This window comes from Panthera pardus, unplaced genomic scaffold, assembly GCF_024362965.1.
Source record: "Panthera pardus isolate Hobbes unplaced genomic scaffold, ASM2436296v1 HiC_scaffold_25, whole genome shotgun sequence".
Lineage (NCBI taxonomy): Eukaryota > Metazoa > Chordata > Mammalia > Carnivora > Felidae > Panthera > Panthera pardus.
In genome coordinates, this window is record NW_026526821.1 from 29251562 (window position 1) to 29265889 (window position 14328).

The 14328-nt window shown below is 55.7% G+C and overlaps 1 protein-coding gene across 1 annotated transcript in view; it reads left to right on the forward strand.

The window, feature by feature from the left end:
• TGM3 (transglutaminase 3) overlaps positions 1-13572 on the forward strand; it is a 38847-nt gene extending 25275 nt beyond the window's left edge. Inside the window, exons 8-13 of the mRNA XM_019462739.2 lie at positions 1533-1636; positions 2775-3020; positions 6425-6733; positions 9127-9284; positions 12437-12570; positions 12944-13572. Coding sequence (XP_019318284.1) covers positions 1533-1636; positions 2775-3020; positions 6425-6733; positions 9127-9284; positions 12437-12570; positions 12944-13091 — 1099 coding nt within the window. The 3' untranslated portion in view covers positions 13092-13572. The remainder of the gene's footprint in view (positions 1-1532; positions 1637-2774; positions 3021-6424; positions 6734-9126; positions 9285-12436; positions 12571-12943) is intronic.
• The last annotated feature ends 756 nt before the right edge of the window (positions 13573-14328 follow it).

Consider the following 14328-nt stretch of genomic DNA (forward strand, 5'->3'; position numbering starts at 1 on the left):
TCCTATGTTGAGTCATCTGGGACTGTAACCCCGGGCATTGAGATGTCTGGATTCTGTTATTTTATTTCAGCAGCCTGCCTGGGCTGGGTCCAAACTGCAAACCTCATCTCACCCTATGGGAGGAAACAACTCGAATCTCAGCTCACTTCTTTTATCTTTAGCCGACTGCTTGCTGTCTGCTGTATACATGCATGGATCAGAGTCGCCCAGAGGCTTGGGCAGAGTTTATATACAAATCTGGGATTTTCTTTCTCTGACTCCTTCCCTCCAGGGCTTCCCCCTCACTGTCTAGTGGCCCTGGTTGACCCAGGCTGTTTCTTGGCTCCTCAGGTCAGAAACATGTGGGCTACCCGTTGAAGTTTTTACTGCCCCGCACCTCGCCCCAGATGTGGTCTGACTTAGGGCAAAGTCACCAAAAGTCCAATTTGCCCCACGCTGGCTCCTTCCTCCAAGTTCAGACTCCTTTCCAAAATCCTTCTGTTTTGTTCACGCTCAGGTAGTTGTCTAGTTTTTTTGGTTTTTATTTTCTTTTTGTTTTTGGGGGGGGGGGCTTGTTTTGTTTTGCTTTCCTTTTCCGAGTTTATTGTTACCTGCGGAAGGGACCACGTACAAGGAGCTTCCTCTTCCATACGGGAAATGGAACTACACTTTGCTTGCTTGGCTGGTATATGCAAGTTTAATATCTTTGCCTAGTCAAATGTATCGATCTTTTTCCTTTATGGTTTCTGAGTGGGCACTCGGCTTCAAACTCTCTCCACCTCACGAGTATAAAACGCTGTGTTTCCAAGTCGAATGGAAGTTGGATTCGTGTCCGATGTGCAGTTTCTTCTAGTTGGATCAAAGCTGCCAAAGCCAAGGCTAATGTAGTTGCAGTGGGCGTAGAGAGGACAGGAGAGGGCAGAACCACCAGGTGGGATGACGGAGACATCGGCTAATTGGCTATCCCTGGAGACGCGACGGAGCCCCGCAGATTGGGAGACGAGGTGACTCGGTTGACGAAGAACATCTTTGCGCTGGCGTGTGTCATTCTTCAGCCAGACCTCAGCCCAGAAGCACGTGGCTCTTAGCCAGACCTGTCACTCTTGCTGCAGCCCCATTTATTTTCAGCTGGCGTGAGATACAGACGTGTTTCCCAGCAGGACGCGCAGGAAAAAAAGCTGTGTGGGTTTCCCTGCTTGGATGCTTGCTCCCACCTGGGGCCATTCTGCTCCTCAGAAAGGCAGTAGAGCATCGTGGTCGAGGACCCAGGTTTGGGGGTTAGGGGTGCCTGGATCCAAACTGTGACCGTACTGTTGGAAGCTGCTTAACTTCCCTGAGCCTCAGTTTCTCCTTCTTATGAGATCGGCATGAAGGCGCTGTTTCCTAGCGCTGTGAGGACTTAGGTGCTCGGTGAGGTTTAGCACAGTAGCTGGCACAGGGGAAACTCGCTCGGTGACTAAGGGGCGCCGCACTGTCAGGCAGAGGTGTGGTATTTTGCCGCCTCCTGCTTCGTGGCCTTTGGCCAGCTCTGCAATCTGTGGTTCTGTCCGCAGGAATTTCCACGTCTGGAACGAAGGCTGGTTTGTGCGGACTGACCTGGGCCCCTCGTACAGTGGATGGCAGGTCCTGGACGCCACCCCCCAGGAGAGGAGCCAAGGTAACCCTCCAGCAGCCCTGCTTACCGCCCCCTCCTCTGGGTTTCACCCTATGTCCCGGCCTCTCAATTCTGTGCAGCAGTGGACGCGGCTCAGGAAAGCCACCCGAGGGCTCGATGGAAGGAAAGGAAGGCTCGATGTCAGGAAGGCTCGATGGAACGAAGACAAAATATTTTCAGCATAGATTTCCCATCCTAATTTTCCTTGGCTCAGGCTGCTACTTGGACGAGTGGCTTCGCCCACGTGACTGTTGTCACTGCTGTGGAGGCCCTGGCACGTGCCAGGCGACAAGGGGAAGACGCCACGCTCTGCCAACAGGGATTTCCCCACACTGCCTCGAGGAGCCTGTCCCTCCCAGCACAGAAACCTTCCGGTCCCCTGTTGCCCAGGGATTTCGCCCAGAGTCCCCCGCTCAGCTGGAGACCTCCGTGATCAGGGCCCCCAGCACCTCTGTCCCCTCCACGGTGCCCCTCTGCCAAGCCAAGCTCTCCTCATGCAGGCTGGCCCCCTCCCTGTCCCGGTGCCCAGGGCTTCGGCTCCCACTTCCGGCCTCTCCCTTTGCGGCTTGGGCCCCAGACTCTCCAGGAAGTCTTCTTCTTCCCGCTTGTGACCTGCGGGCCGTGTGTCGCGGGCTACGTTCATGTTGAATGTCACATGAAACTGTATCCTGTGTATCCACATCTACACCTGTCTCTACCTGTCTGATCCACCTCGGCCAAGTGCGGGAGGCGCGAGGGGACAGGCAGGGCTTGGGAGCTCAGAGGAGCAAGACCCCTGCGGGCTGGGTTTAGGGTATTCTTCTGGGAATAGGGGGTGAGGATTTGGGAAGGTAGAAAAGGGCACAAGACGGCAAGATTTTCCTCTTTAGGAGACAGCCCCCCGGGGCGGCCAGCGGGTTGCGGGACTGGCCAGTCTTCCGGAGAAGTGCCGTCTGAGCGGGGTGTCACCACGGCAGATAACAGCACCCCCGGGAGGGCCCGTGCCCAGGGCCAAAGGAGTGGGGCAGGCAGCCGGGGCCAAAGGAGTCTCAGGGGGTAGAGGCAGAGAAGCTGCGTCGCCGTGGGCGGCCTCCCCGGGGTGAGCTCTCGCCCGCCTGGCCTGGCTTTGGCACGCATCCAATCTCTACGCCTGGGCCACCAGGGGTGTTCCAGTGCGGCCCCGCTTCGGTGACCGCCGTGCGAGAGGGTGACGTGAACCTGGACTTCGACATGCCCTTCGTCTTCGCGGAGGTGAACGCCGACCGCATCACCTGGATCCACGACGTCCGCAACAACACCCAGAAGCAGAATTCCACGGACACCCGCAGCATCGGCAGGTACATCAGCACCAAGGCGGTGGGCAGCAACTCTCGCATGGACATCACGGAGAAGTACAAGTATCCAGAAGGTAGGAAGGGGGCACAGCCCCTGGGGGCTGCGCCGCCCAGTGCTGGGCGGTGGGAAGACGGCTTTGAGGGCGGAGGAGGGAGAGAATTCCTCCTCCTCCTCCTGTGCTCTCAGCCCGTTCGGCCTGAATGGGAGGACTGCTCCCTGGCGCCTAACGCCCAGTTCCTCCGACTGTTTCCAGTGGGGACGGAACCATCACAGGCAGACGCGGCGCCCGTGGAATGTTGCCGCGGGGCCTGGCAGCTGGCAGTGCGGCTCCTCTCCGGCCGGGACCCTTTCCCACAACTGGGGTGACAGCCCTGCGATGGGACATCACGGGGAGAAACACGACTCCCGTGGGAGGCTGCCCGGGGGCTTTAGGAGAAATTGCTAGCCTAAAAGAAACACAGGCAGGAAACACTCTCCGGACTCCGAAATGGGCAAAGCCCCCGAGGATGTGGGTCCCTGCCTCGGTGCTCCCCTAAAGGGACCCAGAGCACGCCCTGGAGTGAAGCCCAAAACTCTCACAAATGCTGGCTGTTGATGTCGGCTGCAGCTCACAAAAGAGGAAAGCTGAGCACGGGAGACGGGGTCTGATTCCAAGTCTGGTGGTGGAGGGCAGGGAACCTGCCCGGGTAGTGGTATTTATGGACATTTGGAAGCATAGGCCTAGGGTAATGAGATCGGTAGCCTCAGTTTGGTCCCCAAGGTGCCTCTGCAGGCCATCCCCAGGGCTGGGACCAGACAGCCCTTCTCTCAGTCAATAAACATGGACTGAGACCCAGCTGGTGCCCACTGCGTGATCGGCTCCGGGGAGGCAATGAGCGACACAGCGGACGGGAGCCCTGCCCTCCCTGAGCTCACAGGCCAGGGGGAAGGGAGATGTCGAAGAATTTTCAACACTGTCATGATGTAGAAACAAGGGTAGGGGCCGGGGGGCAGGAGGTCAGTTCCCGTCATACACCTATAACCAGGAGACCTCACGCAGGAGTCTTAGGATCTCCGATCCCTGGCTCCCTCCCCGGTAACATGAGAACAGCAATGCCTGTCTTCAGTAGGATTTAAATGAGCTTGTGCAGGGGCGCCTGGGTGGCTCCGTCGGTTGAGCGCCCGACTTCGGCTCAGGTCACAATCTCGCGGTTTGTGAGTCCGAGCCCCGCGTCGGGCTCTGTGCTGACGGCTCAGAGCCTGGAGCCTGCTTCGGATTCTGTGTCTCCTCCTCTCTCTGCCCCTCCCCTGCTCATGCTCTGTCTCTCTGTCTCCCAATAATAAATAAACGTTAAAAAATAAATAAATGAGTAAATGAGCTTGTGCACAGGAAGGGCCAAGAGCAGTGCCTGGCACAGTGAGGATGTATTAAATAGTGGTGATTTTTATCAACTTGGACTTCTGTCGCTGCACTGAAATGATGACCTCCCAAGGTGCCTTTTGAAGTGTACTGCTTCCTTGGACATATATCCTGTGGATTTCCTTACCTTGCTGTCACCCCTTGATTCTGCTTACTGAGGGGCTCTGCCTGTCCCAGCCAAACCTCCTCACCAATGGAGAAGGGCTGGGCCGTGGCCAGGTTGGGGTGAGTCCATGCAGGACAGTGCCCCAGCCTCTGCGTGACAGCAGAGCTGATGACTGTTGTCCCCGGTTCTCCTTACCTAATGATGCCCGCCGGCCTGTCTCCGAGGGCCCCGGGGAGGAAAAGCTCATAAAATGGGTTGCTAAGCATTTGCACAACGTCAACACCAAGGGAGAAGACAGTAGCAGGAAGCTGAGTCTTGAGTAAGCTCAGCAGGTGACCTATATAGGTATCTGGGCTCTGCGCCTCGTTGTGCAAACACGCCTGCTTTGAGGTCCTGGGGACAGAAGGCTCAGCTCCCTGCACAGACACCAGCCCTGGGTGTGGACTTACAACTCTGCTAGAAGATGGGAAGGCACCAGAAAGAACCCAGCCCACCAGGAGCTTTCAGCTTGGGTAATCTGGCTGCCTGTCTCCTTTTCAGTAGGATGTTCGGGGGGAAGCTTGGACTACGGGTATAGACACGTGGGGACTGGCCCTCTTCTCTGCTTCTAACCCCATGATTAGACCAGTTGCTTGGATCGGTCGTGTCTTCTCTTAAGGCCTTCCTTTTAACACGATGGCCTTGGATGGGTTGGCCTCTGAGGTCTCAGCCAGTTGTTACATGTCACTTACGGGAAAGGCCTCGCTAAGTTGTAAAGTGCTTACGATAAGTCATCTGGTGTCTTAAAAATGTCACAAGTTGGTTGGGGAAGACGGGGGCCATTAAGTATGGTCTGCAGATACAAACATGGGAATCCTTCCTTGTGTATGTCTGCCCACATTCCTGGAGGGTCAGTGCACCTTCTCCTTGATCTTGGGTCTATCTTCAGGTCAAGGCAGGGAGCCTTATGTGAACTGTGTGGCCACCATTGGCCCAGAGGCGTGGAGGTGGCTACTCACCTTAATGCCCAAGAGCCACGACCTTGAGGGTCACCATGGCCATTCTCCAGGGGACATCTCTACCGTCACATTTAGCAGTGTTCACAATCTGAGTCGGAGTCAGAAAATCCATCCTTGGGGTTTTAAAACCTGAACTCTCTCGACAATTTAAACCAGTCATAATGCGGGACCAAATCAACCACAGGAAGTTCTTTTTTGACACGGACAGAAGTGCCACTCTTTGACCCCAAAGTACCTCTAGAAACAAAGCAGAATAACACGGTGAAGTGGTTTGGAAAAAAAAAAAATTTTTTTTTAATGAAGCCAATTCTAAATCATAACCTTTTTTCCCCACTTTTTGCTTATGAACTCACTCTAACCTTTTTTTACTCCGTTTTTGTTACTTTTTCTGTTTTAAAAGCTCCTTTCTTCATTTTGAGTGAGAGAGCGCGAGAGCGAGCGTGAGAGGGGAAGGGGCAGAGAGAGAGGATCCCAAGCAGGCTCTGTGCTGTCCTTGCAGAGCCTGCCGTGTGGCTCGAACTCACGAGCCTTGAGATCATGACCTGAGCCAAAATCAAGAGTCGGACGCTTAACCAACTGAGCCACACGAATGTCCCCGTCACTTATTTTTAAAGTACCTGCTTGTTCTCGCCAGGGACCTTTTATCCAAACATAAATAAATAAAACAAAGAAAAGGGGCACGAAATCTACACTGATTAAGCTGAGCAAAATATCAAGCCAGATGGTAACTTGGTGCAGGTGTCGCTAAAGCTTTCCCCACTGAATGGGAAAGCGCCACAGACTGGTGGGTCTGTGAGCCTCGCGTTAAGGAGGATGAAATGGAGGCCCCAAGAGCGTGGCCACTTGCTACGATGAGAATCGTGGCTCAGTGGGCAAAGCCAACTAGTCCCAGGCTGCCTTTCCAGGTAGAGCGCTGTCCTTTGTCCAGGCTCCACCCCCTCCCTGAGATGTTTCCCTCTTTTCCAACCACACAGGTTCCAGCCAGGAGAGACAAGTGTTTGAGAAGGCTTTGGGGAAACTTAAACCCCGCATGGCTTTTGGTGCGACGTCTGCGAGACACTTGGAAAGAGGGGGGAGGGAGCCCAGCATCTCTGGGAAGTTCAAGGTCACCGGCATCCTGGAGGTGGGCAAAGAAGTCAACATGGCCCTGATACTCAAAAACCTGACGAGCGACATGAAGACGGTGACCGTGAACATGACGGCCTGGACCATCGTCTACAACGGCACACTGGTACACGAAGTGTGGAAGGACTCTGTCACAATATCCCTGGATCCCGAAGAAGGTAACTCGCCCTGTGGTTTGTGGGGACGCCATGCATCCAAGGCGGCTCATGTTCTTTTGGGGTTGGAGGGTTCCTGTTGGAACGGATTCAGCTGACTAAGAGAGGAGCAGCCCATGGTTGCTGTGGTTAAGCCTTGGGTTTTGAAGTTTTGAAAGCTGTCACAGTGAGAACAGTGCAGGTCAGGGCGGTGCCAACCCAGATCCTTCTACACCCCTGGGGGGAGGAAGGAAGGAGGCTCTGGCAGTTAATAGCCACACCGCGACGTCCCTTGCAGGTACACGCACTTCGCTCAGCGTGCAGAGAGCTTCTTCACATCCTCTCTCATTTGATCTTCTGAAACGGGCAGATTTCAGTATCCCCTTTCCCAGAGGCAGAAACTGAGGCTTGCAGACATTGTGACCTTGCTTTAAGAGCTTACGCGTCACAGCTAGCGGCAGTACGGGGGTCTCAGCCCTGGGCGTCCTGATGCTAAATCCAGGCCCACCCCCCATTTTCTAGATTATATGTCTGCCTACCCCTCCCACACGCCTCACCCCCACCCCCACCCCAGCGCACCCCACCCCCACCCCACAACGAACCACTTTTCAGATTTGCCCCCGGACGGGTCGCAATACAGAGCAGGGTCTCAAACCCTTGTCCAATGTTCCTTCCCACACCGCAGCCACGGGGGAAGCTTCCCGATTTCCCTCGGCAGTGATGGGTGTTCTTGGAGGCCAGAGAATCTGGGAGGAGCAGAAACTCCCCGGTCCTGGGTAGCGCAGATGGGAAAGGAGCGAGGCGGGGCAGAAAAAGGCCCGGCGCTCTGAGAGGATTAGAAGGCAGGCGTGCCCACGTTGGCAAAATCCGCCAAGCTGTTATGAAAAGTTGGGACTTACAAAGCAGATTAACAAGGGTGGGGTGGCTATTTGCTTCCCATAATAAAAACTGATTAATTATACAGCCCGTCTTGAAAGAAGAGCTCTGTCTATAGGGACACTGAGAGGTGTTACACCTGTCAGGAGGCTGCAGCCCTAGCAACCTGTCTTCTGGCAGAATTTCAGCAGAAATCTTCCCCCCTCCAGAAGCAACCGCCGGGCTGCTGTCTCCCTTCAAGGCTCTAGGGGAGAGCTATTTTTGTGGACCAAAAAGAATTCACATGAGAGAAAGGGTTGAAACAACCACAACTCTGCACATCCATCTGTACAGTCGAGGCAGTCCTCGTACATTCCTCCAGTGCGAACAGCCGAGGCAGCTTCCCTCTCAAAGGGCATAGGGGTGCCGGGGCACCCCGGGCCACCCAGTGTGACCCCTGGGAGAGAGGCGGGAATGGCCTGGACCACAGAGGAGGGAGAGGGGCCCTGAGACTTGGGAAAAGCCAGGTGAATGGACAGAAGCTGGGGGAGGCATTTCTAGCCGAAGGAACCTTGTGGTTTGGCCACCATGTGTCTGTGTGGTCAAAGGAACAATGACAATCACTAAGGGCTCTTTCAAGGGGGAGGTGAGTTGGGCTCAGGGATGCAGGGCCAGACGGACGCATCGGAACGTGATTTCTTTTCTTTTCTGTTTAATTTATCGTCAAGTTAGCTAACGTGCAGGGTATGCAGTGTGCCCTTGGCTTTGGGAGTGGATTCCCATGATTCATCACTTCCATACAACACCCAGTGCCCATCCCAACAAGCGCCCTCCTCAATGCCCATCCCCCATTTCCCCCACCCCCCCCCCCACCAACCCTCACTTTGCTCTCTGTGTTTGAGAGTCTCTTATGGTTTGCCTTCCTCTCTGTTTTTACCTCATTTTTCCTATCCTTTCCCCCTTATGATCATCTGTTCGTTTCTGAGCCAGCAAGGAGCTTTGTGAAGTGGCATGGGAGAGGAGGAACATGATTTTGGAGGGGGTGGGTGGGGGGAGCGCTTCCAAAGCCGCGTCCGCCTGGTGTGTGGGCTGGGGGGACTCGGAAGCAGGAGAGACCAGCGGTGGCGAGGTGGCTCGGGGACCTGTCGCAATAGAATCCCAGGCTATTCGATTTCTTCAGCCGATCCCTGGCTTCCCTTCCTAGTTAAGATTTTGTTGTCATCGCCATTGTCGTCATCGTTAGGCAATCGGCTAACATTTGTATTCTTCCCTGCCCTCTGACATGTTCCAGGAAGGGAAGTGTCTCCAGCCCATCCAACCCATCCTCCTGGGAAGCTGCCCAGCCAGCCGGAGTCCTGGTCTCTCCCCAGCCTCGGCTCTAGAGGCTGCACAGAACAGGGGCCTGTTTCCCACCGGGCCCAGCAGGGAGGGCTCAGTCAAGCCCCGGGCTGCAGACATTCCCTGCCAGCTCCCGAAGCCTTGGCTTGGTATCATCAGCTCTGAAGGTTCCAGAAGTCCACCCCACTCTCTCTCACTCTGCCCTCCCCGGCTTCTCCTTCCAGAAATAAAGCATCCCGTGAAGATTACATACGCTCAGTACGAGAAGTACCTAAAGGCAGACAACATGATCCGGACCACCGCCGTGTGCCAGGTCTCCGACGAGGCAGAGGTGGTGGTAGAAAGGGACATCATCCTGGACAACCCCAGCCTGACCCTGGAGGTAAGGGGGGCGGTGAATGGGCGCCTCCCCAGCCAGCCCAGCCCTACCAATACCCCCAAACCGCAAAGCAGCTCCTTCCCCGCTGAGAGGGTCAGGGACCTAGGTCCAGCCTCCGCCAAGTGGATGGCCCAGCGTTCCCGCTCAGACCGGAATCCTTGTTTCTGGTAATAAACAAACACATTTGCCCCTGGGCTTCTTCGGATCAGGTTCCAGATGCACTGGGGGCATCAGCTGAGAAGCCGCTGGAGGGGTTCCTCAGCTCTGAGCACCTGCTGTGTTCCGGGCGGGGCCAGGCTCGAGAATCACAGAGACTCACAAGGGGTGGGTCTAGCCCACAGCCTAGCTGCTGGCCACGTTTGCAGAGCATCGTCTAGACTGTGCTTCAGAGTGGGCAGTGGTCCCCCACCTCAGAAGAGCAGCCCCTGTCCTGGCCAGGGAGTTTAGGGGAAAACAGAGAGGGGCAGCCGTTCAGCCCTTGGGCCTGACCTTGTACCCAGGCCCCACCAATTTCCCAGCAGCCACCCTGAGTTAAGTCCCTTGATCTCTGTGGCTCCATTGCTCTAACTCTGTCATCGCGATAATAAAATACCTCCCTTGCAGGGGCCATTTCCCCAGACAAGCGTTTCCTGACGCGTCCCCTCCCTGCCCCGCCAAATAAGGCTCGGTCTCCAGTTATAGGTCCCTGAGAGCCCTCTGTGCTCTTACTTTATGGCATCTGTTCTAGTTGAAGTTATACCTGTATTTGTGCACTTTGACCTTGGCTCCATTCTCCTACCCATCTGTAAACTCCACCCGGGGAGGCGCTGTCCCTGCTCTGGGCCCATCACTGGCTCCCCTGCTGCCACATCTTAGAAGCTAATCAGATTTTGTAAAATAGTCATGAGCAGAGCAGGGCACTTGGCTTCCGGCTTGCCTTCTTCCCCACCCGCGCGTCCTCGTCATCAGCTGGTGCTTGTCCCCTGTGTGCCAAAGCCTCTCCTGCTTCCCAAGGCATTTCCAAGAACCACGCATCCTCTCCATGGACGTGATGGACAGCTGAAGCTGGGAGGGGACGCTGGGTAGCAGCTGGTTCAGTTATGAAAACATTGTGTTAAAATGATCAGTGTTTAAGTGAAGGTAATTTTCCCCCCATTATACTCCTTTATCCAGTATCATCAAATATTCTTATAGCTTTATCTTTTTTTTTAATTTTTTAATGTATTTATTTTTTTCATTTTTAAAGCTCATTTATTTTTGAGAGACAGAGAGGCAGAGCATGAGCAGGGGAGAGGCAGAGAGAGAAAGAGAGAGAAACAGAATCAGAAGCAGGCTCCAGGCTCTGGGCCGTCAGCACAGAGCTCAACGCAGGGCTCGAACTTAAGAACCGTGAGATCATGACCTGAGCCAAAGTCAGACACTCAACCACCGGAGCCACCCAGGCGCCCCTGTAGCTTTATCATTTCTCTTTTATTCAACACTGTTGTGCAACACTGTTGCTTTTGGATTTCCATATCGAGTGGCCTTTGTCTTTGAAGAGACTATAATATCTTTAGAAAGGAGATCAGAATACAAATAGGCTGGAAATGTGCCACCAAGAACTCTCTTACTTAATCTTTCAAAAGGGCATCTGATCTCTCTTCTTTCGGACGTCTCTGTGCGAATTTGCTCCTAACACAATCTCGCCTTGACATCAGCCTGCAGAGCACCACGCATTCTTACCTTGATTTGAAAGAATCCGTGCACAGCTCACTCAGAGCAGGGTGCGGATTTTTAAACCCGTGAGGGTAATCTGTATGAAAAGGTAACCATTCGGATGAAGTCCCGTTCTCTAACCCAGCACGGATTCGCAGCAAGCATTGAGGACGTTATACTGTGGAATCAGACCATGAAATCTGAACTTTGTCCCAAAGGGTGATGTCCCTCACGTTGGCCCATGAACCACTGATAATCAGATTCAGATTTCTGGTGGCTCTTATCCTCCCTTTTGGGTGCACATACAGATTTGGGTCAACTGGACAGGGTGGTAAGCAGCAATAAGGCAAGAAGAACAAATAACACGAAAACCAAATATCAGTGTGAACACTACGTCAGTGTTTACGTATCCATGAGCTCATCTGGCTCCTTCTTTGGAAGGCAAGGAGGGACAGAAGCACAGCTCTCTCTTCGACAGCAAACAAATAGTCCAGGTTGCTTTCTTGATGGGAACCCGAGGCTTCTCTGGCCAAGGACAGTGCGGGGAGGGAGCCCTGTCCAGACCACACATGACACGCAGGGAAAACTTTGGCTCCAGAAGTTTCAAAGGACATCGATAGACCGGGGTGTCATCAGAGAGTGGCCTGAATTGAGGGGCCCAATGCCATGTCCTGTGGAGAGGAGCATGAGGCTCTGAGTGGGGGTCTGAGTGGGCTCAGGCCTCCCAGGGAGAGGGCTTCCAGGCTGGAAGGGAAGAAAAAGACCGGTGAGTGGGAGCCTCAAAGAAAATACTGCTTTTATCTTTTCTTTTTTTTTTTTTTTTTTAATTTTTTTAATGTTTATTTTTTTTTTGAGAGTGAGAGAGAGACAGAGTGTGAGTGGGGGAGGGGCACAGAGAGAGAGGGAGACACAGAATCCAAGGCAGCCTCCAGGCTCTGAGCTGGAGCTCAGCACAGAGCCCCACGCGGGGCTCGAACTCACGCACAAGTGGGGGAGGGGCAGAGAGAGCGGGAGAGGGAATCCCAAGCAGGCTCCATACCGTCAGCGCGGAATCCCACGTGGGGCTTGAACTCACGAACTGTGAGATCGCGACCGGAGCTGAAACCAAGACTGGGGGACGCTTAACCGACCGAGTCACCCAGGCGCCCCAGGAAAGTTCTAAGTTCAGAATGAAACAGTCCCCCGCCCTCTGAGCAGCCCACGTGGAACGGGCCCTCCTGGGAAGCAGGGCTGCCCTTCCCAGCACGACCAGGAAGAGGGGCAGAGAAGACAAAGTGCTCTCAGTCACTACAACGTGCCGCCTCTCCCTCCGAGCCTGGGGTCCCGTCAGAAGCACGGGGCCTGGCAGCGGTCCCCCAGGGAGCCCCTGCAGGGGTGGCTGCCTGTCACTGAGCTGTCCACCCAGCCTGCGTGGGCTCTCACCAAGTGGCAGGTGAGGCTACCAGCCCATGTCCTGACTCCGGCAACCCTTCTCCTCGTAGGTGCTGGACCAGGCCCGGGTGCAGCAGCCCGTGAACGTCCAGATGCTCTTCTCCAACCCGCTGGATGAGCCCGTGAAGGACTGCGTGCTGATGGTGGAGGGCAGCGGGCTGCTGCTGGGAAGCCTCAGGATTGAGTGAGTCCCGGGCCTGAGGGGCCAGTGTGGGGCGGTGGGAGGGGGTCGGAGGCAGCCTCCCCGCAGCCCCTGGGAGAGTCCGCACGCGGGCACCCACGTTTGCATCTGGTTTGGGGGTTGACCAGACTTGAACTCCCAGGAAGTCCAGATCACCGGTGCTGGGAGCCAGTCCTCAGGGCTTTCCGTATGTGGGAGATCATGGGGCTCCCTCCCTCCCCAGCTGAGGGGCCCCAAGCTAGCAGGGGGTGGGGCATGACTCAGGGAGGGAGCCAGAGGGAGCCCCACCAGCGCAAGACTTGAGGCTGCAGGGGGCCCCTCTAGCCCGAGGTCCGCGAACCTCGCCATCAACCCTGACGGTGCGCTTCCCCACCAGCGTGCCGACCCTGCGCCCCAAGGAGCGGTCCCGGGTGCGTTTTGAGATCCTGCCCACCCGGAGTGGCACCAAGCAGCTGCTCGCTGACTTCTCCTGCAACAAATTCCCTGCGATCAAGGCCATGCTGTCCATCGACGTGGCCGAATGAAGGGCGCGAGGGGGCCCCATACAAACTTGGGTAACACGGGGCAGGCGGCGCTCGCCTGTGGAGTGAGCCCTCCCGCCCATGATGTCCAGCCTGGGAAATCCACGACGTCCCCCGAGCCAGCCCGGACGGGACCCCCAGCCTCCGGCACATGCACGCCCCCGCCCCCCCCCCCCACCTTTCCCGGGCTGGGCTGGCTACCTCCCGCCCTGAGACGCATTCACTTTTGCACGTTCCCATGAGCCCCGTGGCCCTGCTCGGCCCTCAAGGCCGGCAATGCTGCAGGACAGAGTGGCATCTGACCCAGCGACTCTCTGAATGGCTGTGGGGGAGGAGACGGTGCGGACGGTTTGCTGATCCCAAGCCTATGCAGTTGGGACATTCCCGCTCCTCCCTCCGGCCACCGCGGGAGGCACTGTCCCGCACTCACACTGTCGTGGCACTCACATCTTTACACTCAAAATAAAAGTTAAAAAGAACACAATCAGCACGGGCTGTACTAGACTGCTGCTTTGCCTAAGGTGGTGGAGGAGGAAGGGGGGCAGCGGCCATGTTCTTTTGCAGAAGGGATGACCCAAGGACATCTTGTTCCCCACATGCCAGTGTCCAAAGGGAGTGTGGGCTTGTGTGGGACAGATCACTGTTTATTCACTGTTCAGTGAATAAACTTTCTAATAGGATGTCCAAAAATAGACAAGGTTGCCGGGAGAGGGAGCCCCTTGTCCCAGGCAGGCTTTGCGTGCTCTCTGTGTGGCTGCTGGGCCGAGTGGGAAGGGACCTCAAAGTCCTCCCTGGAACCCTTTTGCAGAGGAGACTCCCGGAGAGGCCCAGCCTCTGCTCGCACCGGGCTCTTCCCTCCTCAAAGCCGCACCTCTCCTCCTGCAGCCAGGAGGCCACAGCACTGCTAACTCAGCCGGAACCTTCTCTGCCTTCGTGCACGCTTTGGTGGTTCCTCGGTCTCCCTGCCCCTCGAAATGACCCCAAGCAGAGCCCATAGCTTCCCGGTCCCTTGTGCTGACAGATTCCGTTTTGGCAATAGTACCGTGCTCTCTTGAGTCGGCCAGTCCGGGCTAAACAGAAGCTTCTGCCTCAACGTCCAGCTCAAAGCGTCTGCCTTCTGCTCGGCTCAGGCCCGACCTGCTCCTCCTTCCTTCCCCCTTCCCCTCGTATGGCTTGATCCACTGATGTCGGCCAGCGTGTGAAGGCAGGATTTCGCCACTACGTGTTCCATGATGGGGGC